The 25,341-nt window shown below is 37.0% G+C and overlaps 1 protein-coding gene across 11 annotated transcripts in view; it reads right to left on the bottom strand.

The window, feature by feature from the left end:
• LOC131439306 (gamma-aminobutyric acid receptor subunit beta) overlaps nt 1-24,949 on the bottom strand; it is a 206,343-nt gene extending 181,394 nt beyond the window's left edge. For 6 of the 11 annotated variants that reach the window (XR_009231098.1, XM_058610172.1, XM_058610180.1 and 3 more), the window contains exons 1-2: nt 24,804-24,943; nt 23,023-23,843 (exon numbers count right to left, since the gene is read on the bottom strand). Coding sequence is in view for 10 of the 11 variants with exons in the window: in XM_058610172.1 (XP_058466155.1) it covers nt 23,023-23,147 (125 nt within the window). In the remaining variant the exon portion in view is untranslated. Of the gene's footprint in view, nt 1-23,022; nt 23,844-24,119; nt 24,289-24,329; nt 24,346-24,706 lie in introns of those variants that run through there. The other 5 variants (XM_058610178.1, XM_058610176.1, XM_058610179.1 and 2 more) reach the window with 5 other exon arrangements.
• Between the last annotated feature and the right edge of the window lie 392 nt (nt 24,950-25,341).

Consider the following 25,341-nt stretch of genomic DNA (forward strand, 5'->3'; position numbering starts at 1 on the left):
GGTTCGAAGCAATAAAAACGTGGACACAAATCAGTAGCTGCCAAACCGTTCTTTTAATGCATATAGTTGCTTTTAAGAAATTATTTACAAATATATACCGCGTAATTTGATTCTTTCCCCAATTGTTCATGGCCTACTTTGACAAAAAAATATAACCATAACATTTTTTCTAAAGAGATAGAATTTTTTTTCTTCCTCAAAGTTTTAGAACTATTGAAAATAATTTACTTCGTCAAATATCAAATATAAAAGTCTAGGTCGCACTGTTTCGGATATACAACGCGTTTTTATGGCAACCCCCTTAAAATCAGTTTTTTATTCATAACTTGTTTTGAGTAATTTTGTTATGCATACTTTGTTTGGAATAATTGTAGAAAATGAAAAATCCTATATTTTTGTTGAAGGTAGTGCATAGGTTTGTTCTTTCCTGGCAGAGTTATACAACATTTTACCGTTTTTTCCTTATGATAAAACCTTGCACCGAAGCGAAATATGCAACTTTATGCAGCTGATTCTACAAAATTTATAGGAAAAGATATGATCAAATACTATAAAAAAATCTATTTTTTTTAGGTTTTATTCAAAGTTAGTTTTAGTTATTGAATTATGGCAATCCCCTAAAACTAGTTTTCTAATCCTAACTTGTTCCGAGTTAGTTTTTTATGCATACTTTGTTTGGAATAATTGTATAAAATATGAAATTCCATAATTTTGTAGAAGGTAATGCATAGGTTTATTCTTTTCTGGAAAAGTTATACATAATTTTACCTTTTTTCACCTAGAAAACCTTGTGCCGAAGCGAAATATGCAACTTAATGCAGCAAACTTTTACAATACTTATAGGAAAATATATTCCTAATCCAATTTATTTTCAAATGAGAATATCTTCAGTACTATTCGTGTGGCTCATTTTCACTATGACCTTGCTGAAGCCATGAATGGTTAAGAAACGGAGGTCGTCACGAATCTGCTATTTCTGTAACTAACTTTTACATCTCGTCTTTAAAATCGTGTTGCTTCGCAATAACTCCATTCATCTACAAGTTTGAACATGGAATCTCTTCGTAATGGTTTGTACTTTTACAATACTTTATGATATTTTGTTTAGAAAACCTTTTTCCATTTTTGCCTTTCTCATATAGAAAGCTTATGCAATCACTGTGAAAACCGTCTCATATACCATTCGATTCAGTTCGTCGAATACGCAAATTGTCTGTACGTGTGTATGTGTGTGTATGTATGTACAAGGATGGCTTTTATCGTATCAAAGAATGCTCACTCGCAACTCTTCCACGATTAAATCAGTGCCATCAAAGAGAATCGGAAATCATCGCAACATCGGCACGGTACATTTAACATAGAATAGACACTAGTGCGAGAGCGAATTTCTCTTGGTGAACCGTCTGAGAATCAACGGCTAGCACGCTGCTGTGGGGATTCTTTCTGAAGCAACAAACGGTCGCTTATTCTCGTTTCGCGATCCGATTCTGTATGGGCAGTTGATAATTGCGATAGAATCATTTTACTATTGCCGCTTATTCTAACTATGTGCTTATAACCTTTGTATAATTTGTGTCTATGAAAATGTATGTGAAAGCTCCACACAAGGGTTTTTAAGAATCATCAAGTGAGAATCATCAAGTCGAATCATCGATTCGATTTTCTGCGATAATCGTCAACTTGCGATTCTCTCTTGGTAAATTCCACACAGCGGCGATCATTATCAGACTGAAATTTTCTTTAAGGGCCATGAAATACTCAGAGTATGAAGTGGAGCGAAGAAATGTAGAAAAATTCTCTCGAGGTTCATGCATTGAGAGACTCGAATTCTTGTAGCATCTTCTACCGGATTGAAAATGTATGTATGTAACATTTTTTGCACTCACTTTTCTCGGAGATGGCTGAACCGATTTTCACAAACTAAGATTTAAAGGAAAGGTCTTGTAATCCCACACAAAGTTCCTGAACTTTGTTCGAATCCGACATCCGGTTCCGGAATTACAGGGTAATATGTGCAAAAAAAAACGAAAATAAGTGCACTTACTTTTCTCAGAGACGGCTAAACCGATTCTCACAAACTTGAATTCAAATGAAAGGTACAATTGTCTTATACAAAGTTCCTGAATTTTATGTTGATCCGACTTCCGGTTCCGGAGTTACAGGATGATCCGTGGAAATATTCTTATTTGAAATTACTTCCTCACTTTTCTCAAAGATGGCGTGACCGATTTTAACAAACATAGATTCGAATTAAATATATCATGGTCCCATACTAAACTGTCAATTTTTATTCGTATCCGACTTCCGGTTTCGAAGCTATATGGTGAAGTGTGTTAAAAATTGGATACCGTTACTTGAAGCGGCGAAACAAATCACGTAAAAAAATTTCTTAACTTGTTTCGAAACTATTCCAATCGGTAGTCATTGTCAGTAGACAACCAAATAACTCGATTCCGGATATGCTGGTTTTCGTTTTCTGATTCCGGAAGCACCGGAAATAGAAAATAAAATAATTTATAAACTTGCCTCAAAACTATTCCAATCGGTAGTCATTGTCAGTAGACGGTCAAACATTAATTTGGCTTTCCTTGTTTTTGGGTTTTTGATGAACTACCGAAGATTGTAGCCATAGACTCAAAAATGGATCCCAGTGACTTTTCTCGAACCAGCTTCAATAAATACCGGTTCCCAGATTCCGGTTTCGGAAGTACCTATTTTTGTTTACTCAGAGATGGCCTAACCGACCTGAGTACTGATTCACTCTGTTGGTTATACTAATTTATGGACAAACCTTTTTGTTTTTCAAGAATCAAAGAAAATTATTTTGAAGAATACCACACATTTATATATGAGAATATGTAAGATATGAGATATGTCATATACCATTCGACTCAGCTCGACGAACTGAGTAAATGTCTGTATGTCTGTGTGTGTGTGTGTGTGTGTGTGTGTGTGTGTGTGTGTGTGTGTGTGTGTGTGTGTGTGTGTGTGTGTGTGTGTGTGTGTGTGTGTGTGTGTGTGTGTGTGTGTGTGTGTGTGTGTGTGTGTGTGTGTGTGTGTGTGTGTGTGTGTGTGTGTGTGTGTGTGTATTTGTGTGTGTGTGTGTGTGTATTTGTGTGTGTGTGTGTGTATTTGTGTGTGTGTGTGTGTGCGTGTGTGTGTGCGTGTAACAAAAATATGCACTCACTTTTCTCAGAGATGGCTGAACCGATTTTCACAAACAAAGATTCAAATAAAAGTCATAAAAAAAGTCCCATAGCCTGCTATTGAATTTCATTCCGATCCGACTTCCGGTTTTGGAGATATATTATGATATGTACCAAAAAATGAAAAAAAAAATGCACTCACTTTTTTCAGAGATGGCTTCCGGTTCCGGGGCTATATGGTAATATGTGAAAATTTGAGAAAAAGTTTACACTCAATTATCTCTGGAACAACTCAATCGATTTTTGCACACTAAGATTCAAATGAAAGGTCCTAAAATATTCTGACAATTTCTAGAACATTTTATCTAGATCCGACTTCCAGTTCCGGAACTAAAGCGTGATAAGTGGAAAATTATCATTTTTATTAGTATTTATCCACGAACGATGGTTAAAAACAGTCTGATAAATTCTTCTAGTTTGCAGAGCTTGTTAGTTTGTGGGCATGAAAACTTAATTCGGCACTACAGGTCCCCTCTTTTCCTGTTCCGAGAGCACCGAAAGTGGAGAAGAAAAACTCCTAAAACTAAATTCACTTCGATTTCTCTGCGATGCTTGAACCAATTTTCACAAATCTTGATTTGAATTAAAGTTCATACTGTCTTTAAAGCTACTGTGAAATTTCATCCGGATCCGACTTCCGGTTCCGTAGTTACAGGGCTATGAGTGTCAAAGTTTTCAAATAGAGTGACAATATGTACAACACCGAGAGAAGAAGAAAACACAAAACGAACAAGGAATAATAATAAATAATAATAATAATAATAATAATAATAATAATAATAATAATAATAATAATAATAATAATAATAATAATAATAATAATAATAATAATAATAATAATAATAATAATAATAATAATAATAATAATAATAATAATAATAATAATAATAATAATAATAATAACAATAATAATAATAACAATCCTACTACATGTTTTATGCTGCTGATTCATGCTGTTTAGCTTGATTTACATATGCAGAAGTAACAGAAACGAAAGTTCGTTTCGTTTGTTAGATTTCGTTTAATTGGTTTAATCGAAATAGAGCGTGAGATAGGAAGTATAGGTTTAACTACGTTCAAAACTGTTACAATTTGTAGGTCATATTTGTTGGTAGCAAACGAACCAACTTCGGCTATTCCGTTCATCTGAACAATGTTTCGGGAGAATTGGAAATAGTGATTAAAAACTGCAAAAAGGATCTCACTCACTTTTCTTGGAGATGGCCAAATCGATTTTCACAAACTTATAGGTTCAAAAGAGAAGTCTTACAGTTTCATACGGAATTCCTTAATTTCTGGTGGATACTAATTTCGGTTCCGAAACTACAGGGTAAACAGGATTTATAGAGATTGTGAGATTAGGTCCGAGCAAATTTTCCTATTTCTATTCAGTTAACAGTTGTTTTTGCGAATTTCACGGTTATATTTATGATGTAATCAGTAATATGAGAAAGGGCATCATTACACCACTAGGTGGATTAAAACAGGGTTTTAAATATGTGTTGAACTTTTGATAATTTTTCGGATTTTCAAAAATTAAAACTAACTTTGAAAAGGCCTGAAAAAATTGAGTCGAGCTCCACTTAATTGTCAAAAAGTTAACAAAATAAAAATCGCAACAATTTGCAATTAATATAGTGTACAACAAGATATACATTGTTATCTTGTTATACACTAAAAATTGAAAGCTGAAAAGGAATTGTCACTGGAAGCAATTGATATGGTAGAGCTTACAACAGAAAAAAATACTGAGCAATAAATTAGTGACACAGAAAACTCGGACGATAGCGTGACTGATACTGATTGATCGAATGCAATGCGACTAAGTGACATATTGTAATGATTTATTAGGTAACATTGATTACCTAATTGATTGATTAGGTCGTGAGAAATATAGGAAAAAGTTAAATGCTATCTAAAACTTTGTAGTAGATACCTAGGTAATAGAGGTAGATTCTGTTTTCAAAATAAAGCGAAAAATATTTTAAAAATTATTTATATCTTCAGTAAAAATACTTCAAATATTTTTTTCTTCAAAATGAGATAGAAAAAAAAGTTTTTTGTGAAAAAAATTTTTTTATTCGAAATTTTTACTACCCCGTTAGCTCTCAAAAATGAGTGAAAGTCAGTACAGACTTTTAACCGTCTCTTTCCAGTTTTGGACCACTGTGGGACGGTGCAAATCGAAGCTACTACGAAGGTTGGAAAATTCTGCTCACATTTCGGGCGTACGATATTGCCTCCATTAATTGCTAATGATTTTCGCTATTTTCGGTGTAAATTTTGATGGCATCCAAGTAGTGAAAATTTTTTGTTTCAACTTGTTTTATGGTGATACTTGGTCACGGTTGGAAGTCATGAGCTGCTTTTGATTGATACTGCCAAGGCCATGGATTCAGTCCTATCGAAACTACCTGCATAGTCTCAGGTGACCGAAAAACACCGACGGTCATTTCAACTCTTCATCATCAAAAGAACAATCCATATTTCATAAGCCTTTCACATTCCAAAAGTCGTCTGATCATGAAATAAAAATGACCCAATCGCTTCACCATCCCCAACAGCTTCAACCGATGAAGCAAAACTGTCTTCACAATCTCTTTGGTAGGAGATCTCCCGGATTTAACAACCTATTTTTTAGCTCTATTTGCACCACCCTCAATCAGCATGACGTCATCGCTCGTGAAATTTCCATATTGTACCGGGCCTGTGGTCAACCGTTCACCCGCGGCTGCTGCACAACCGTCCGTGATATCCGTGGTAGGCACCGAAAAAAGGCCAAACCCGACCGAGCCAAACGAACAGAAAAATAGGTCAATGTGGAAGAGAGGAAATTTGTCACGTTCTCACCACAGCAACAGCAGCAGCAGCAACAGCAGCAAAAGTGACACGGAATGTTTGGCACGGCATAGCAGGTTGTGTTCCGTCATTGTACGCGGAGTGTATTTAGAATGCATACACACATTCTCGACCTCGCGGCTATCGTGCATGTTTCAGTAATTGGTCATAGAACCACCGGAGTGGGTCACTTCGGCACGCACTCACTACACTGGTTGGGCATAAATGTGTCACGTCATCGGAGCTTTGTTTGCCGCAAGATAGCTATGCATTTTAATTCGTTTTGGCCGCGATCGGTAGCAATGGAATGGATGCTGTGTAGTTGAGGATTTGCAGTAGGTCCTGATAATCAAACTAATGCCGCAATTCTAAAGATTAATAAAAAAGCAGGTAGGCCTAAATGGCCCAAAGCGGTATCAGCTTTTCCTTTCGGTCACCAAGTAGCTGAATATCAATTAAACTAAAGCCAGTGCTAAGCCTCTTAAGGCAAACGCCACAGTAAAACCGCAGGGTTTTAATCATGAAATGAAAAATAAACACACGATGTAAGGTTTCCTTGGTCCGCCTCCCTTGGGTAGGTTAATTACAAAGTGTTTTTCTTTCGTTGCTGTCCTTAGCGAATGAAGTCAGGTAACCACTAATTTGGGCAGCCGTGTAAAGTTTTTATCGTGTCCTTCGGCTTCACGACTACTCAGGTTATGGTTAGTCACTGGTTTTCCACTTTCTTATTGTTTTCGAACTTTCTAATCAATTAACGCTCGCTTTATCCGGATCCATGAACACTGTCGGGTCGGAGAGGTTTCATCGTTCATAAGCTAAATTAAATTATCTGCTTGGCAGTTGTTCCTTTGATCCGCAGTAATTCAGCACTTACTATGTTACCCATCGTTGTTGCTATGCAACTTAATTTAGCAGACTCATGCTGCATCACAAGGTTATAGACTGGAAACTCGAGAGTGTCGCCAAATCACTTTCAGATTAGATTTTAATTAGGTAACAGTTGCGTCGAGCCTGCTTCAAACAGAAACTAGTGAATTTATTACTCGACTGTGTTCTTGCTGTGGAGCAGATCAGATCTAAATAGTTCTGTTTATTATTCCACTATCATGAAAGCAATTCAGGATTGTTTCGTCGAAATTCATTGACAACGATCAATTCGCTTTCGTGAAACATAAGCTCGAAATTATCTTATTGTTGTGAGCAATAATACGATATCGAGATGAACTGATGGCAGACACATACTCAGAGCGGGGAGCCCGAGGGGAATAGATTGTCATGAAAGTTGGTATTGGACGATCTAGTGTCTTGCTCTCAACTGCTTTTCATTATTAAGAACTACACAACTTTCTCAAATGTACTATGCCACTATTTTTTCAGTTTAATGAAATAGAGCCATTTTTCATAATTCCAAGTTTAGTAACTGTTTTGTCACGACTTTAAAAAAAACATTCATCAAATCGAACTAAATTATGTCATCTTCTCATAGAGAAAAATGTTATTAAAGCTCATATTTTAGTTATTTGTATTTATTTTATGATAGCTGACAATGGTCGTAACTTTTAGACTCTCAAACTCGTCCGAAAGATTCTTTTTGGACTGGAAAATTCAAAGAAAAAAAATATAAGTTTTTTTTACAAAAACTAGTTTTAGGACACTCTCTTCAGAAAATACATTATATCATAAACTACACTCAAGTTCAGGGAATAATATCTTCAGCAAATTTATTTGGAATGACTTTCTGCACGACTTCTTCGAAGTTACTCAGCCCTTAAGTTGGCCCTGAGCTAGAATAATATTTTGATCTCACTTTTAGGGGGATTAATCACCTAAATAAAATGTTCAAAAGATGGCGCATATCATACTTAGCAACTTTGCTGAAGATACTGTACCTCGAAAACCACGTTTTTAACGTGTTATTAATTATAGCGTAAAATTGGAAGTTTGAACCACTGTGCAATGGACTAATGGAACCGATGGACGGGGACGTGAATAGTGAACCATTACCTCACTCTCTTTTATTTCGTTGGAAGCAATGAGAGTACTTTTTCTTCAAAGAAAAGGAAGGATTTCAACGGGACCCAGTAATAAAAAAAACATTTTTATTTTAAATTGTGCAATCGGTCTCGAAAAGCTCACTTCAATGAGTTGGAATCTAAATCTCATAAGAAAAAAGTTTTCCAAAGTTTGAACGAAGCTCTTTTTACGTCTATAGAAAAGTAAAAACCAATTCTTAATCCACCTACTTGTGTGATAATATCTTTCTCTTTCATCGATACAGTCTTTGAAATAAATTTAAATGTCTTTTCATTGAGATAATTTCTGACGCTAAATGGGACTCATTTTTTACACCAATATATTCAGAAAGATTCGGGTAGTTCACAAAAGATTGCGTTAGCACTTACGTCACATATTCGAACGAACCTAAAATGTTTGATATCGATTAATCTATATACAAAAGTTTTGACGCTTACGTCACTTATGCCATCATATCACTGGAACCGTAAAAGATAGCCATTATAACTTCTAACCTGTTTAATAAACAAAAAGTAGCTTAGAAAAAACAATATTTTTTTGAAATCGATTCAGCTATCTCTGAGTGAGTTGAGCGCGAAAAAAAACATCGCGTTTTGTCGGTTACGTTACTTATACTATCATACTTCCAAAGCCAGCAGTCACAGCCATTTGATCTTCGAACTTGATCAATGGACCAAAACCAGTTTCAAACGAAATTAAAATTGTTGAAACCATTTCAGTCATCTGTGAAAAAATAAGCGCAAAGAAAACATTGTGTTTTGTCGGTTACGTCACTTATACCGTTATATTTCCTGAAGTGACGGCCATTGGATCTTCAAACTTGATCACTAATTTAATAGTAGCGTTCAAACGAGTTAAAGTTCGTCGGAATCGGTTCAGCCATTTTTGTGAAAAATAAGTGCGAAGAAAACAATGTCGGTTTTGTCGGTTACGTCACTTATACGATTATATTTCCGGAACCAAATGTCACAGCCAAAAATTAAACGCGAAACAAACTCGTTGGATGGTATACACTTATACATACACACACCAACACAGAGATCTCATCGAACTGAGTCGAATGGTATATAACACTGGGGATCTCCGAGGCTCCGTTTGAAAGTCAGGTTTTCCAGAAATTCTATTACCTTTCTATAGAAAAAAGGTAAAAACTTAATCATAGCATAAAACAGTTATTCATAGGTTTTAGATTTTATCGGTATCAAACGAAAAACGCAGATTGGAAAAGGTTTGACAAGTACAACTATGAAATGAAAAACTGCGAAGAAAAAAAAATACCACAGCGACGGGACTTGAACTCGTAGTTTTCTCCTATTCGAAGAGATCGTTTTAACAATTAAACTACCTTGCATGTGGTACACAAGTAAAAATAGTCTTATTGAACAGAAGAAACCGAGCATGTTCTGAGCATGGCAGTCCAACATTTTGGGGATATCCCAAAAATCTATGAAAACATTAGAAATAGTAGTCAAAGACAACAACGGAACTGAGTTCGATTTCTCCTAGCAATTCTGGATTGTTTCGCCGAAATTCATTGAAAACGATCAATTCGCTTTTGTGAAACATAAGCTTAAAATTATCTTATTGTTGTGAGCAATAAGACGATATTGAGATGAATTGAAGGCAGGTACGTACTCAGAGCGGGGGACTAATTACTTACCCCTCCACCTTGTTCACCTGATTTGGTTTCCTCGAACTTTTATCGATTCGCAAACCTCTGAGAAATCGACGTCAGCTTCGTTTTGGAATTTTAGACCACTACTTCCGGAACCCGAAACCGAAACCAGTATAGCCAAAGTTAATTTGTATGGTCATTAACTAATATGACATTTAAATTTAGGAGATGTTTTCCGTTTTTCACGAATTGGAGTTTCGCCTCTCAAAATCTATCGCATGATCATAAGTCTTGTGGATTGGTGTGCTCTATAAATGTACATTTAAATTGTCTTAGACATGTGTGGTAGTAATGGCATGATAGTAAACGTTAATGAATGTAAATAATACAATAACCTGAATTCGGGTGCAGTAACCATTTTTTTTTAAATACTCAATAATGGCACATCCAGTTGGAAAATTCCTCATCAATTTGCCAACTGCAAAAAAAAGACGAGTAACTCTAATAGAAGTCAATGGAGAACCATAACCAAATGGTGGCGAAATGGTAGCGCGTATGCACGGAATGCCAAAGAACGCAGGTTCGAGTCCTGTTTCTGAGCGTAGCTTTTTCCAAAAAATCATTTTGTCTGTAAGTTTTTCATTTATTTGGCTTCTCCAATATATGTTTCCACTCGTGTATAAGTTCGTGAAATAGTTTAAAAAATAACTCTTTTGTTCGGTGCTTTCGGAATTGGTAAAGTCAACCGGCCCCTCCCGAAACGAAATCCTGGGTACGGGCTTGAGTCTGAAAGACGTGAATACGAATAAAACTGACATGCTTCTTTCATACTTCTGAATATAGATACCGTTAGTGTTAGTTAGTTTTATGACTTTAGCAACTTTTACCATTTCGCTTCCAGAATTGTAAGGGTGCATCCATACTAAAGTACGACTTATTGTCGTCAAACATATTTTGCCATTCAATTAAATGTATTATTACAAATTAGAGTTGAAAAAAATTAGCTAACAATTTTATAGTAGTTTTTTTTTGTAGATTCACATACTTAGTAGAGAAAAACCTCTCATACTTCTCTGGGAATATTTAATGGTTTTAAAAAGCCTTGATTGGAGGAATTTATTCGATGTTGAAAACTTTTCAAGACAGAAACTGAATTCAAGAACTTAAAACAAAATATGGAACAGGCTTCGAATCTAGTAGCAAAATTCTAGCTTGGAATCCAGATAGAGAATTCAGTTCATGAATTTAGTTTTAGAATTATGAAACTGAACTAATTTTCAGAATCCAGAACTTTTAGAACTGAAATTTAGAGGAGTGCGCGCGTCGCGTTTTCGATCAATTATTCAAAAACTAGACAGAATTTCGAATAAGTATTTTCAGAATTTTCAAATTTTGCTTTACCGAGCCGTAATTGGTTTTTGAAATGTATAAACGGTTAACATACAGTTCCGTTCCACGGGGATGATTTTAGCACTGAAAAATAATGTTTGAAGCAAGATTTCACTAGAAATCTGGCAACTCAAAATTATAAAACTGTAGCCGAAATAACCGGAGTTTGAAAAAGTTTGAAGTGAATTGCACAAACTTTTCATCATTGTCTATATTGCTCGAGCGTTCCTTTTTCGTATGGTGGTCGTGAGAGAAATGCACAGTGGGTTCGGTGGTGTTATATAGTGAGCAAAAATTACATATAAAAATTGACACTAAATTCTGCAATGGGTTTGGTGTTGAAAGATCTCTCATTTGGTGAAATACTATTTGGTTCTGGTAGAGTTACCGAAAATACTTGAATGTTTTCTTGTTTCCAATCATTTTTTAGAAGGACAATCATTTCATATAACCTCATGTTAGCCAATTATAAATACTAACGGTTCACAGTTCACTCACAATATAGATTGAATTAGGATATATTCGAATTGTGAAATACACACAAATATTTTACGAAACAGTAAGAGTGTCTTGATTTTAGACCAACAAAACGTGTGATAAGCCCACTGCACTTAATCACTGAATATATGTGTCGGTTTTGCCTATTATGGTTTGTGCGACGATTCGTTCAACTCAAGCGGTTAAAATTATGCGCGCATTTTTTGGGACTATATTTCATTTTAAGTTCCAAAATCTAGTTCTATAATCCAAGTTCCGAATTTGGTTCCAGCATGCAGGTTCTGATTTATGAAAATGAATTCTGAACAGAATTCTGGTTTAAAATTCAGTTCCAAAATTTAGTTCCAGATTCTCAATCTAAAATTCATATCCTGAATTTTGTTCCAGAATTCTGAAACTGAAATCCCAAATTAGAATTCTGGATTCAAATTTCGAATATGAATTAAGGAACTAAATTTCGTTACAAAATCTAGTCAAGAAACCAGTTCCAGAATTAGGATATAGTTCCAGTTTCAATTTTTTAATTTGTAATATGGAACTAAATTCTAAAATAAAGTTCAAAATTCCGTTGGACCAGAATCCAGATTCTGAATTCCGTTCCGAAATTCAGTTTTAGGATTTTGTTCTAGAATCCAATCTAAAATTCAGTATCCGAATCCAGATCTAGTATTCAGAACATGAATGCGACTACTGAAAATCTGTTTTTGTTTGTGGATGGTCCTGACTACAACGTCCAGTTCCGTGTAAAGCACGAGAAGAAATGATCGATTTTCGACCACGATTTTACTTTTGTATCCGTCCAGTTGAATATCCGGATATGTGCCTGACTACTAGCGATGATCGAGTATAGAGATTCTTATACCCGAACCCGACCCGTATCCGAGTGAGCAGTAAAAATTTTTACCCGTACCCGTTTAAAAATAAAAAAACCCGTCGGGTACGGGTTCGGGTCGGGTTTCAGGTACAAATACCCGAGACCCGACCATTTCTGCTGACTACCTCAATACCGTCGTCGCGGGTACGAGAATGGCAAGCAAGCGTGATAAGTTTTCCTTATTGTTTTCAAAAGTTTGAAAAAACTTACTTTTTAGTTATGTATGGTCAAGTAATACAGTTGAAAATTTGATCATAAATTGTTGATCATATTCCTGATGACATGGAGAAAGATTTATGTTGTTGTGTTTAGTACAACTAGAGATATTCAGGATTAAGTTCTACCCATTCTTCCACAAGGCGAATTCAATGTCTCTTGTTTTATTTAATGTGTCAACATAATTGTATCTTCACGTCATCGGGGGTATGATCAGCAATTGGTGATAGAAGTTTCATTAGTATAAGATAATTACAAATAACTCGAAACTCATTTTTTGTAAAATGTTTTATAAGTAAGGCATGTAAAAACTTGATGTTTCATTCATTGTAAGCTGTCTAACTGGCTCGTTCAGTTCAGATCAGAATGCATGTTCAGAATCTAGTTCCAGAGCTCAGTTCTGAAATTCAGTTTAAGCATCCGAGACTAGATTTTCTTTTTCACTTCCAGTTTTCAGATCAAAATTTCAGTTTCAGTTAGAATCTAAGAACTCAGGTCCATAATACAGGTCTAGAATTTGGTTCCAAAATTCTGTCCCACAATTCTAGGAGTGTAGTTCAGAAACTAGATTTTGAAAAGTTTTTTTTAACTAAATTCCAGTATGGATCCTTGAACTGAGGGTTGGAGCTGAATTCTACGTTCGAAGTCTAATGTCATTTTCGTTTGAGAAAACTGAAACTGACCCAGGGTAGGTTCATCAAACAAACACTTTTCACGGAACTGTGTTCGGTCTAGAGGTTTGAAACTGACTAGATTTTTAGATCAACAACTTTGAAACTAGGTTCGAAGCAGGTTTCAAACAAACGATTCGAAAGCAGTTAGAGTGAAAACTGGTTTAGGTTTGGCATCAAGCGAAAACGACATAAAGTTCAGCTGCAGAGCAGAACCCAGATTCACTTCTAGAATTCAGTTCCGGAGTTCGGATTCTTATTTCAGTTTTAGCATTCAGGTTCAAAATTCGATTCCAAAATTCCAGGTCCAGAATTCAGATTCTTCAACATCAAAGAAATTGAAACATACATTTTGTTCGTATTCACGTCATCCGGTTATGTTTCTGACATTACCCACCAGCTTTTTTTTTTCAAAGCAGCCAATACATTTCGAATTAATGAAAGTGATTCATATTCCATTTAACGAAGCAGGTTATTCATAGCTCATTCAATAGTAGAGATTGTCCCATAAAGCTAGTGTCATTTGTTGTGTAGAACCAAACATGTTGATGTCTGTGCCTGAAAATCGTTTGTGCGGGAAGGCTACATGAAGTACATTGATTTAACATGAAGAAAAGTACCGCGGAAAGTTATCGTATTTTAGCAAACATACATAAAGCAATTTGCGTGGTTCAAAAATTGGAATTTTGACATGGAGGACAAGGAATGTGACAAAAGTACAAAGATAAAGATTTGATCGCATTGCCCGATAAAGATCCGTACCACTTCTGGACTTGTTCAAAACGTCACAACGCCTCAAAACCATGCAATATATAGATCGTCACGGCAAAGTAATTTTGCTTTGCTTCAATGTAAATCCCCATGTTTCGAATGTCGTAGAACTTATTTGGAAATGATGAAATGAGAGCTTCTGCTCTATCCACCACATTCACCGAACATTGCTCCATCCGATTTCAAATTGTTCCGATCCATGGCGCATGACGAAAGTTAAAGTAACAAAACTCAGAAATGAATCGCGTAAATGTTCATCACACCATTACATTTAATTGATATTCGAAATCATCATATTTTAAAACATAACGCCTGAATTTATGTTGCACATATCACTTACGTAGTAAAAACACGCCTGAAGCTCTACCCACCAATGTAAGAAGCGTTACGCGTGAATTTCAGCACAATTAGTCCAAATGATTCATGATTAGAGAAATATTATCATGACTCGTATTGCTCATTTCTAGAATCAACATTTTGTACGTGTATTCTCAAGATTTTTTATCTAGCGTTTGTATGTTAGCTGGTTCTGTTCTTCTTCCGAACTTTCTTCGCACAGACTGGCACTTTTTCGAATCTTTTTAAACTGTGGGATGATTTCGACTACCGAGGCATGTTTCCCAAGCCTTCGCCAGCGCCCAAAATTTTTCAATCGATCGAATTTTTTTTTGGTACTTTGGTCTTATGGAGTGAAAGTTTTGGTGGTATGCCATTCTTCCGTTGATTTCGTGCAATCCCAAGATATATCCAGAATACAGTAGGATCATCGTGGCTGCAAATCATTGGTCGAATCATGCGTTTTTAAAATTTCTTGATGCCTCGAACTAGTTCAATACTTGCCCTGCTCGCACCGTTTTATATTGTGGCTTTGGCAAGGAGTTGTAATCGAATTTCACGTAAGTTTCGTCATCCTTGATTATACAGTTTGAATTCCCAGCAAGCATGGCATCGAACTTTTGAACTGCGTTTTGGCTGCATCTGTTTCTCATAGGTTCGAAGATTTAAACACGAACGACATTTGAACTGTGAAACATGGACTTGAGTGCCAACTTTTCTTAGCTTCATCCCACACTGAAACCTTTTTTTCTGGTCTTATGCCTTCAGTATACATATGTTTATTCAAACGAGGGTTTTTCTTTTGACCTGTTTTACGGATTAACCTCAAAGCTGTCATCTTGACCGAATTTCCTGATAACTCTTCACAGATTCAACATTTAGTTCCAGATTAACGATAAAAAATCATACCTTGAATTTTGTTCCAGAATTCATATGCATATTAACCATGAATAGATTTTCTTTGGTCGTCTTAAAAACAGTCGTCATTAACATAGCCCATTAACGAAAATACACTGCCGTAATGCGGTATTAGTCCGTTCTTATTGGCTACCTGACTAACAAGATTATACAAATTAAGTAGCCTTGGTACAAGCTTTTCCAGGAAATTATTACATTGTTGTTATACGAGCGGCTGAATGCTAAAATCGAATTTGTGCAACTTACTGTGAAACCGGTTACAGGTTTGAAAGACAAACTTGGACTTAGTTTCTAGGATCATTTCATGAACCGGACGATTTTTTAGAGAAATTATTTTTAATCGATTTTGACACTTAATCTTTGTACATTTCTACGTCAGCCACGAAAAACAGGCTTTGGAAAGCTTTGCTCGAATAAATATAGTTTTTACGATTACTACTTACAATCTTTGGAAAAAGCTATTGGTGAAAAACGCTAAAGCAGCTTCCTTCGCTACTGCTTAATGAATATTAAAAATAAACAACATAAATTTGTGTAAAAAAATGTTCCAAGCAAACTGATATTTTTCTTTTGAATTTCCGCTAAATGACTGCGAAGAAAACTGCTATTGCGTTTTGTAACAATGGCCGTTTTTCTAAGTTTGTAAATTGCCCACTAAAAGCTACCTTCTCTTACCTTAAAGATTGATTTCTGAGCTTTTTTAATAAAGCTGAATTCTCTTCTTCCTAGACAGTTAATGACGGTCCTTCTTTTGAGTTGGTTTTTCGTTATCTACGGTCTGCTTCAGAATGATTACTTTCCTGAACATGGAAAACAAAGACTGTTCTTCAAGAAACACGTGATAGAATAGTTCAAGCTTATTAGAAAAGATATTCATGCTAGCCTCTAGCGATCAGGCTACGTTTACAATAAATGAAGTTGCAATACGGTTCTACCAACTCGAAACCTCAGCTTAGTGCAATCCACGTGGAAATTGAGCTGGATAGTAAATTATCAGGATCATGATTGATCGAATACAATTTTCACGGTTGAAGCAACATGTTGATCGTACGTTCGATTAAAGCGTACCTGGTTGGGAAACAGTTCCGATCACATTCAGCGTGCGGTCAAACAACCAGCAGGAGTGATTGTTGCTCGAACATTTACAAACGAAGCTCAGTGAAGTCAGTCGAGAAGATGTGTGAACCAGATAACAAAAATTTGGTCCTTAAGGTCTGAGACCAGCGTGTTTTAGGGTGAATAAGAAGGCTATTTTCACGCTTCAAATCAATTCTCAGAAACGGTGATGTATATCAAAAAACCCAACTGACAATCTCTTAGAAAATTAGTTTAGATTATTCTGTGAAAATTTCAGAAAGATTCATGGACTTTTGCGGTCGGGAAAGTCCTTTTTTTGAAGGAAGAATTGCATAGCTGAAAACGCCGTCTTTCAACTTGTTCATTGAATATTTCGCCTTCAAACGCATGGAATCAAAATCTATCCTGACAAAGTCTAGATAATTTAATTTAGATGCGAATAGTGCATAAAAACATATACGTTGTCGCGATAAAAATGAAGTGAATGTTATTTTTGTGAAGGTAAGTCGAATTCTATGCACGCGGCATTTTTTCTGCTCCAGTTTCCTGGTAACGTAACGAAAAATGAGAGAGAAATAAAAACGGCTCAGCAAGGCTGCCAAACAAGAGGTAGCTTTATTGGTTGCAGACAAATTTTATGCAAACTTGTAATCGAAAATATCGAAACTTTTCTGGTCAACTGGCCCATCGAGAGTCATTTAGCACATATGCGAGCATGAAGAGATATGTAATACGCAGAGCGAGGCACGTGGTTATACGCGACTTACTGGACTCAGCCCTTAAGGGGAAATGTAGCGGAACGCGCTCGTCGTGTTTTTGATCAATCATTTATTAGTCAAGATTTCAAAAAATTAAAAACACTCAAGTTTTCGTAATCAAATTAATCACAACTGAGTATTTTGCTTTGCCGAACCGTAATTGCTTTTTGAAATGTATAAACGGTTACTGTTCCTTTTCACGGGGTTGATTTTAGAACTAAAAAAAAGTTAGATGTAAAATTTCACAAAGAATCTGAAAAGGCAGCTCAGAATTATCAAATTTTAGATGAAATAATCGAAATTTGAATTACTTGCCCGCTGCTGTTTCGCATGATGGTGGTGTGAAAAATGCGTTATATCGTGAGTGAAATTACATATAAAATATTGGCACGATTTTTTGCAATATTGAGTATGGTGTAGAAATTACGAGAAATTGTTCATTTCCTAAGGTAACTGACGTTTTTGATGCAGCTCTTGTCCAATTCTGTTTAGCTCAATACATTGATGTTACTGAAGTAATAACGCTCTGTTGTGTAATATCATATAATAGATATTACTTCAGATTGCACCAAACTAAAAAATTTAACCTAGACAGGCTACTAAATGAAATGAATACAAGCCATGTATTATCGTTTACGTAGAACATTGAAACGTATAACATCCATATAACCTGGCACCAGAATCACAATTCAAAAGTATATACGTTGATGGAAATGTATTTCAGAGTTCTAGTGAATGTCCAGTATTTTCTTATTTTAATAGTTCATTAACCGATAGTGAAATTCGATAGCGCTCTCTCATCTGGTGAATTACTATTTGTTGCTTGCAAAGATACCGAGAACACTTGAATGTTTGCTTGTTTTCAATCGTTCTTTAGAAGGAGTATCTATGCTTGTTACTAAACTAAGGCGTACACATTGCTAGCATGTTATTCAATTATAAATACTAATTGTTCATAGTTATAGTGTAATAGTAATTAATAACAAGAAAGGATATATTCAAATTGTGAATTTTCCAAAAATCCATTACGAATCAAGCCAACAAAACGTGTGGTAAGCCGACTGAGCTTAATCACTGAAAGAGTTCCGGGTTTCTATGTGTTGGTTTTACCTGTTATGCTTTGTGCGACGATTCGTTCAACTTAAGCGGCTAAAATTTTGCGCGCATTTTTCGGGACTACATTTCACCTTAAGGTCTAAGGATAGAGGGCCACGTGTTGAGTTTTAAATGGACCACGTGGCTCGCTCAATTCTTTTTGCGCATCGTATTTCTCTTGTACTCTCTCGTATATGAGCAAACTGTACCGGGTTGCCAGCATACATTTTATTATTTTGATGAGAAATTTTATCACATTAATCTATCGTATGGGTTGGACATTACATGGATTCCAATGAACAATGAACAAATATTCAACTTTCACAAAGATTGAATGTCTGTGTGTTTGGCAGCCTTGTCGAACCAATTTTATTTCTCTCTCCTTTTTCAGAATGCTATCAGGAAACCAAAGCGAAAAAAATGGTGGATGCATTGAAACTGACTTTGTTTCACAGAAAAATACAAGACTTTATTTTTATCGCGATAACATATATGTTTTTACGTACTAATCGCATCTAAACTAAATTATCTAGACTTTGTCACGGTAGATTTATGATACAAGCCTTCAAAGTCGAGATATTCGATGAACAAGTAGAGGTATGCATTTCCGAGCGCTCCAATTTTCAGCAGATCTTCAATCAGAAAAAAATACAACACGACCGCTAAACTCAATGAATCATTCTGAAAATTTCACAGAATATTCTCAACTAAATGTCGAAGACATTGTCAGGTGGGTATATTCTGCACCGTTTCCAAGAAAATTTTATTTGAAATGGGAAAAAGCAAAAAACCTACCACTTTACGATACTGTCCTCAGCCCATAAGGTGGTACTTTTGGAACCGAAAGCTGGATATCGGTATAGTGACATTCGGTTCATTCAACCATAAACTAATATGACTTGCACATTTTTTTACGATTCTCTGTGAGTATTTGAATTTTGAAAAAAAATGTACCGGTTACAGACTATCATGATCTGAAAATTAGAGAAATTAACTAGACAATATAATGCGGTAGCTTATGCAAAACCTTTTTTAATCCACTTAGTGGTGTAAAGATGCCTTTCTCATATTACGTCTAGTTTTAAAAACTTGAATAAAATAAAAAACTTTCTTTATGTATAAACTACCATAACCTTTCAATATGCAAACAGTTATATCAAATTATTATAGATTTAAATATGTCAACTCTGCACGTTATACAAAATTGAACAAAGCACGCTGTGTGCTAGGCGGTGGTGTTTTTTCTTCCGTACCAGCACGTATCGATGAGTACCGGTTTTGCATCATCGCCCTATAATTTCGGAATTTCGGAAGTGGAATCTGGATGAAATTGCACGCTATCTTTGAAGACACTGAGAATTTAACGGTATTTAATTTAATACCGGAACCAAAAGTCGGATATGGATTAAAGAATTCAAGACCTTTCATTTGTTTATGAAAATCGGTTAAAAATTTCTGAGGAAATTGATTGCGAATTTTCTCCTAGATTTGCACATATTGCCTTGTAATTCCGGAACCGGGAATCGGATAAAGAGAAAATTCAATAGCGATCTATGCGACCATAACACCCCTCATTTGAATCAGAGTTTGTGAAAATCAGTTCAGCCATCTTCGAGAAAATTGAGTGACATTATTTTCACGTTTTTTGTCTATATCACCCTGTGATTCCGGAACCGGAAGTCGGGTTCAAATGAAACTCAGGAGCTTTGTATGGGACCATAAGACCTTTTTTTTTAATCTAAGTTTGTGGAAATCGGTTCAGCCAACTCTGAGAAAATTGAGTGACATTTTTTGTCCCACGCATATACATACACACAGACATTTGCTCAGTTCGTCGAGCTGAGTCGAATGGTAGTTGACATTCTGCCCTTCGGACCTCGGTTCAAAAGCCGATTCTGACAGTGATTGTATGCAACTCGAGCGGATTCCTTTTGAAAATTTCACAGAATATTCTCAACTAAAATTTCAAAGACAATGTCAGGTGGATTTTTAAATATTCATCTCCGTTCCAAAGAAAATTTGACTCGATGCGGGAAAGTATTCACAAATTTACGCCGTAAGCGTACTGTCCTCAGTCTTGAAACATTAATTTCTGTACTAATTAAATAAAACTGAATCCACTTTTTCTTAGACAGTTAGTCACGGCCTTGCATTTGAGTCGATTTGTACGATTTGCTCCAAAATGATTACCTTTCTTAACGTGGGAAAACGAAAACTGTTCTTCAGATAAGAGCAGTTCAAACTAACCAGCAAAAATAGTCTAGCTAGTTCTATCGATCAGAGGACGTTTACAATAAGCTAAGCTACAATCTCGTTTTACAAATTTGGTAGCTCTGCTTAGCGCAACCCATATTGAAAAAGTAATGAGCTGGGAAGATAAGAATATTGGTTGCGATTGATCGAAAACGATTCCAATTAAAGCGTGTCTGCTTGAGAAACAGTGCCGATAACGTCCTTTCAATAACTCGATGCAAACCCAATCGAAATTGTCCGATAGTTTTCCAGTGAGGTATTTTCAATGCTAATGGTGACCACACTGCATATTAATTGTGGAAAAGCTTTTTCAATACGTGTAAAGAACCGTTTGAAGAAATACTTTCGGAACGCTCATGGAAGTTTTCTTGAAGAAGCATGCTTTATTTGAATGGACATAACTGAAGGACGTGACTACGAATAACAATGACAATCGTTCATATTAGTTGATTGTGTGAATTTTACAACTTTCACTACTTCGTTTCCAAAGTTGTAACGGTGCATTTATACTGAAGATTGTCTTATTGGCGACAATTATTTTATTCCACACAATTAAATAACGCGGAACAAATGAGAGTAAAAGATATAGCAACATACCGAATTTTGAAGTCGAATATTTTATTTTCGGATTTGCATGCTTCAGTGAAAGAAAAAATGCTCAAAATGCTGTACGGGATTAATTTATGGCATTCAGATGGTCCAAATTGTGTCCAAACTTATTTACGATGTTAAACACTTCAGAGCATTTTTCTTTAACGCGAAGCAGTGGAATGCTGGCTTTATTCGCACTCGTTTGGTGCGAATTTTGCGCTGCAAAAAGTGCACAAAACCAATCAAATTATTTTAGATTTGTTATAGGCTGATGATTTTTACTTCCGATTTGCAAAGAAGTCATCTTTATAGTTCTTTAGATTAAGCCATTAGAAAAGCTGATTTTGCATTTTGATCGTTATCCACTTTTCGTTGTATTTTGCTCCTATGCAAACGACCAGAAGCAGGATGACGCAATCGATCTTCTTTGATGCAAACCCGTCTCTTTGAACGTCCCGCAATTGATTCAATACTGAAAAGCGTCATAAGTTTTCTTCTCTGATATTTGTTGATACCAAACAATTTTGAATTATTTGTAATTATATCATACTACTGAAAATTTTATCATACATTGATGATCATTTTTTCTGGTTGCATGTAGCAAAAATTATGTTGATACGTTAGATACAACAAGAAATATTCACAATCAAAAACTTATCACTCTCTCAGAGGGTAAATTTTGAAGAGGCGCCCCATAGTACAGTAAGTCATATTCACGACAAAATCAACGCAGGCGTTAAGCAGATGTAGTGAAATTAGTGTAGATTGGTGGAATTACGTCGCAAATAATTTTTTTTCGACTGTTAATCGAATGGGGACTGTTTTGAAGACAAAGTTTTAGAATGGTTTCAACAATATTAAATATAACTAAGGGCGAAGAAATATCAGCTGACTAAAACTTAACAGACGTCGTGAGAAAAAAAAATTTGCCTGAAAAAGATATAAAGCAATATTGGTATGATAATAATACCGATGAATAGGCAACTTGTCTTGATAAATTGTGCCGAGCATAATGTCGACTTTGTTTCAAAGTACCAAAGTATCCACCCCCTGTAGGATCAAACCGTGGTACAATGTTGCAAGAATAAGCCATTCACGGATGTAAAAACAAACAAATATATTGATCGTAAAATGGATTCCCAATCGACGCCAGAATGGAAGGCGTCAGTATCAAGCGAATGAAATTACATAAAGTACGTCTCAGCATTCGAACAAAGCCCACCATTTTCATTTAACGCCCCGTCGGAGATTTTCTTCTGTGCTTTCTTCGGGCTGCGCTTTGCCGGACCGATCATAGGCAATTGAGGCACAGCACAGTTCCCACCCACACGCAATGTCGACCGAAGCCCCAGTCTCCAGGATGGGTGCCGGGATGGATAAGACCGATACAAAGCAGTGTAGTATACCCGGGAGAGACTATAGAGCCACCCATTTGTGCCACATACAAAGCCTCACCGCGTCATGACGATCAGCAGCGTCATCACCGTCATCGCAGTTAGCACACAAAACCCGACGAGCCGTGCGCTGCTGAGAGGGGCATGGGATTGGGATGGGATGAAGTTTTCGTTGTTCCTTCCGTTCCGGTGCCATCGTTGCCAGCGAGAGTGAGCTTCGAAGGATCGGAGAACAGTGAGCACTCACCAACAGAAGTATGCAACCAATACACTCTCGAACAACATTACGCCGTTGGTCTGAAAACTAAACTGAAGTTTATCGTACCATGGGCTTGGTGAGTGATCGTACTGAATGGTGATGTGGTTAATGAATTTATCAGAAACAATTATTGTTTCTACAATGTTTTGGTTGAGCCCTGAGACATGTTATTTTTTTCAAGAGACATGTTTCAATTCTAGGTAGACGATTACGTTTCTAGTGGACTTACCCTGCGAGCACGAACGGTGGTGTCCTATTTATAGTCTGAGGCAGAAACAGCGCCAGGTTAAGTGTCAGTATGAGGACACCTAACGAGGGGCATCTAACATGCGGCACTTCGATATCCAGCGACATGGTTGATCCTGTCGGTTGATCTGTCGTTGGTTGTTTCCGTTCAGTTTGGCTGCTACGGCTTTTTTTCTTCTTCTTCTTCTTCTTCTTCTTCGGACTCCTTCGTCCTTTCCCGTGCTATTCTTTCCGAAGCGTTGGGTACTGCGAGTAGAGGTCTACAACTTTTTGTGTTTATTTTTCTGCGTCTTCTGTGTGTGGATGGTTCCCTCTGCTACGATGATGTGTAGGTTAGTATTTTGCTCTCGCAAAATATTATCTCAATTCTCGCCTAAACCTTATTTGCCTGCGTTGTTGTTGCTGAAATTTGTTTTTTTTTGTTGTTGTTGGAAAATTGAGGTAATAGCTGGATGTTGCTGTTGCTAATTTATGTGCTCCTCTCGTTACAACTCATTTTTTTCCACAAGGCTCAGAGGGATGCTTCTGTTGTTGGAAATTTCTACACCCCTTTCGTGCTGTTAGACGCTGCTCTCGCGCTTTCCTGTGGAACCTTCCCGCTAACCTCCAACCATTTATTTAAAGCACTTTATTTCTTCTTCTTCGTCACTGACACCATACACTGAAGTTGCTTGCTCTGTTGGTCACCCCAATTTCTTCGGGAAGTTGTTCATTTCACCGAGCGAATTTTCGCATTGCTAGTATATTGATGGCTTCGAATCGTTCTACGCTACTACGGTTTATCGAATACATTTTGTGTTATGGCTGTGGGGGAGAAAGAACGACGGTGTAAGAAAAAATCACACTCCGTGCAGAAAACTGGGCTGAAAGCTCGACCACATGGAAAAGGAGGTCTCGCAAATTTTCTTGACGCAAGCCACGGAGAAAACTTTGGTCTGTTCGCTAACATCGCATCGTCAAATCACACCCCTAATTTTCTTCACAGAGCTGTTCGAAAATATAACGAAATTATCTTCCATTCACTGTCACTTTTCACATTGGGCAAACTACGTTTCCCGTAACAAAAAAAAAAGAACTAACTTCTTTCAATTGAAAGCGATATCGAGCTACATGAGCAAACCAGACTGTCGCGATTCGTAGAAGTCCAGCATCTGCTTCACTCAATTGTCAAGAATTTTATATAATTTCATTTTGCTAGCAAAAATAACAGCCATGTCTGGCTGAATTTCTATCTCAGACTAGAATATTTTGGGTGGGACACACAAAAAAATACACATTTGGAAAAGCTACTCCGAAAGCTCGGCCTGCTATGCTCCCGAAATTCGCACAGTAACCGACCAGTCCCCCAGCGAACTGCTCATCCTGTGCCGAAGCGATAGAGAATGAACCCTTAGCTCTCCGAGTGCCGACCGTGCTGCTGTCCTAGCCAGTGCTGTCGGTGGAAAATAGCTCCAATGGCTCCTCCAACAGACGACACCGGAGAGTGAGCTTTCGTTCTGTGTGCAAAATTGTTCCTCTTGCTGGCACCTGCGCGCTACCACCGAAAGCCATTCAGCGTAGGTCCTGTTTTGTTCTGCCTGCCGTTCTTCGTGGCTTACAGTCCAACGGACGAACGGAGAAAAAAAAATCTTTCGTTTTTTTTCGCTGGGTCCTGGGATTCTATGCACCTTCCGCCAGTGATTCACTAGCCATATTGTCACTGATTCCGGAACCTCGAGAATACAGGACATCGATTCGAGCACCACTATTTTCAAAATAACTCACTGCTGCTAGCTGAACGCAACAAACCCTGCAGTTACTGTTTGTTCAGGGTCTCTGGGATAACTCCAAGGAGCAACGTTCCGGACCGTGTTCGTCCGCTGTGGGAGCAGCATTTGGCGTTTTGTTCCATTCGCAGAAGCTTTTCTCGTTCGACTGAGCCCGTAACCGGGCCCGGTTATCCTTACAAGCTGTTTGGACCAAAGCTCGATCGGGGTAGCGAGAAAAAGCGTGCACGAGAGAGAGAGAGAGAGAGAGAAAGAGTGTGTGTGTTAGGAAATCGGACTTCGAGAGGTCCATTCTCACCGTCGTCGAACCTGTCCCTGCCGCCTGTCACCGTCAACACGAACGGAAAGGGCTGTATTGGGTCTGGGAGGAATGTGCTGATTACCTTTCTATGCGAAATGCCTGTACCGCATGGTAGAGTGACGGACCAGTGGACAGGGCCTACCTTAATGGTGGGATGAAGCATCGTGTCAAAATCTCGGTGCTTCGTCGCCTTCGTTTCTCTGTCTCTGTCGCGGCGTAAATTCATGTGTGCGTC

The sequence above is a fragment of the Malaya genurostris genome, chromosome 3 (assembly GCF_030247185.1).
Source record: "Malaya genurostris strain Urasoe2022 chromosome 3, Malgen_1.1, whole genome shotgun sequence".
In the NCBI taxonomy this organism is placed as follows: domain Eukaryota; kingdom Metazoa; phylum Arthropoda; class Insecta; order Diptera; family Culicidae; genus Malaya; species Malaya genurostris.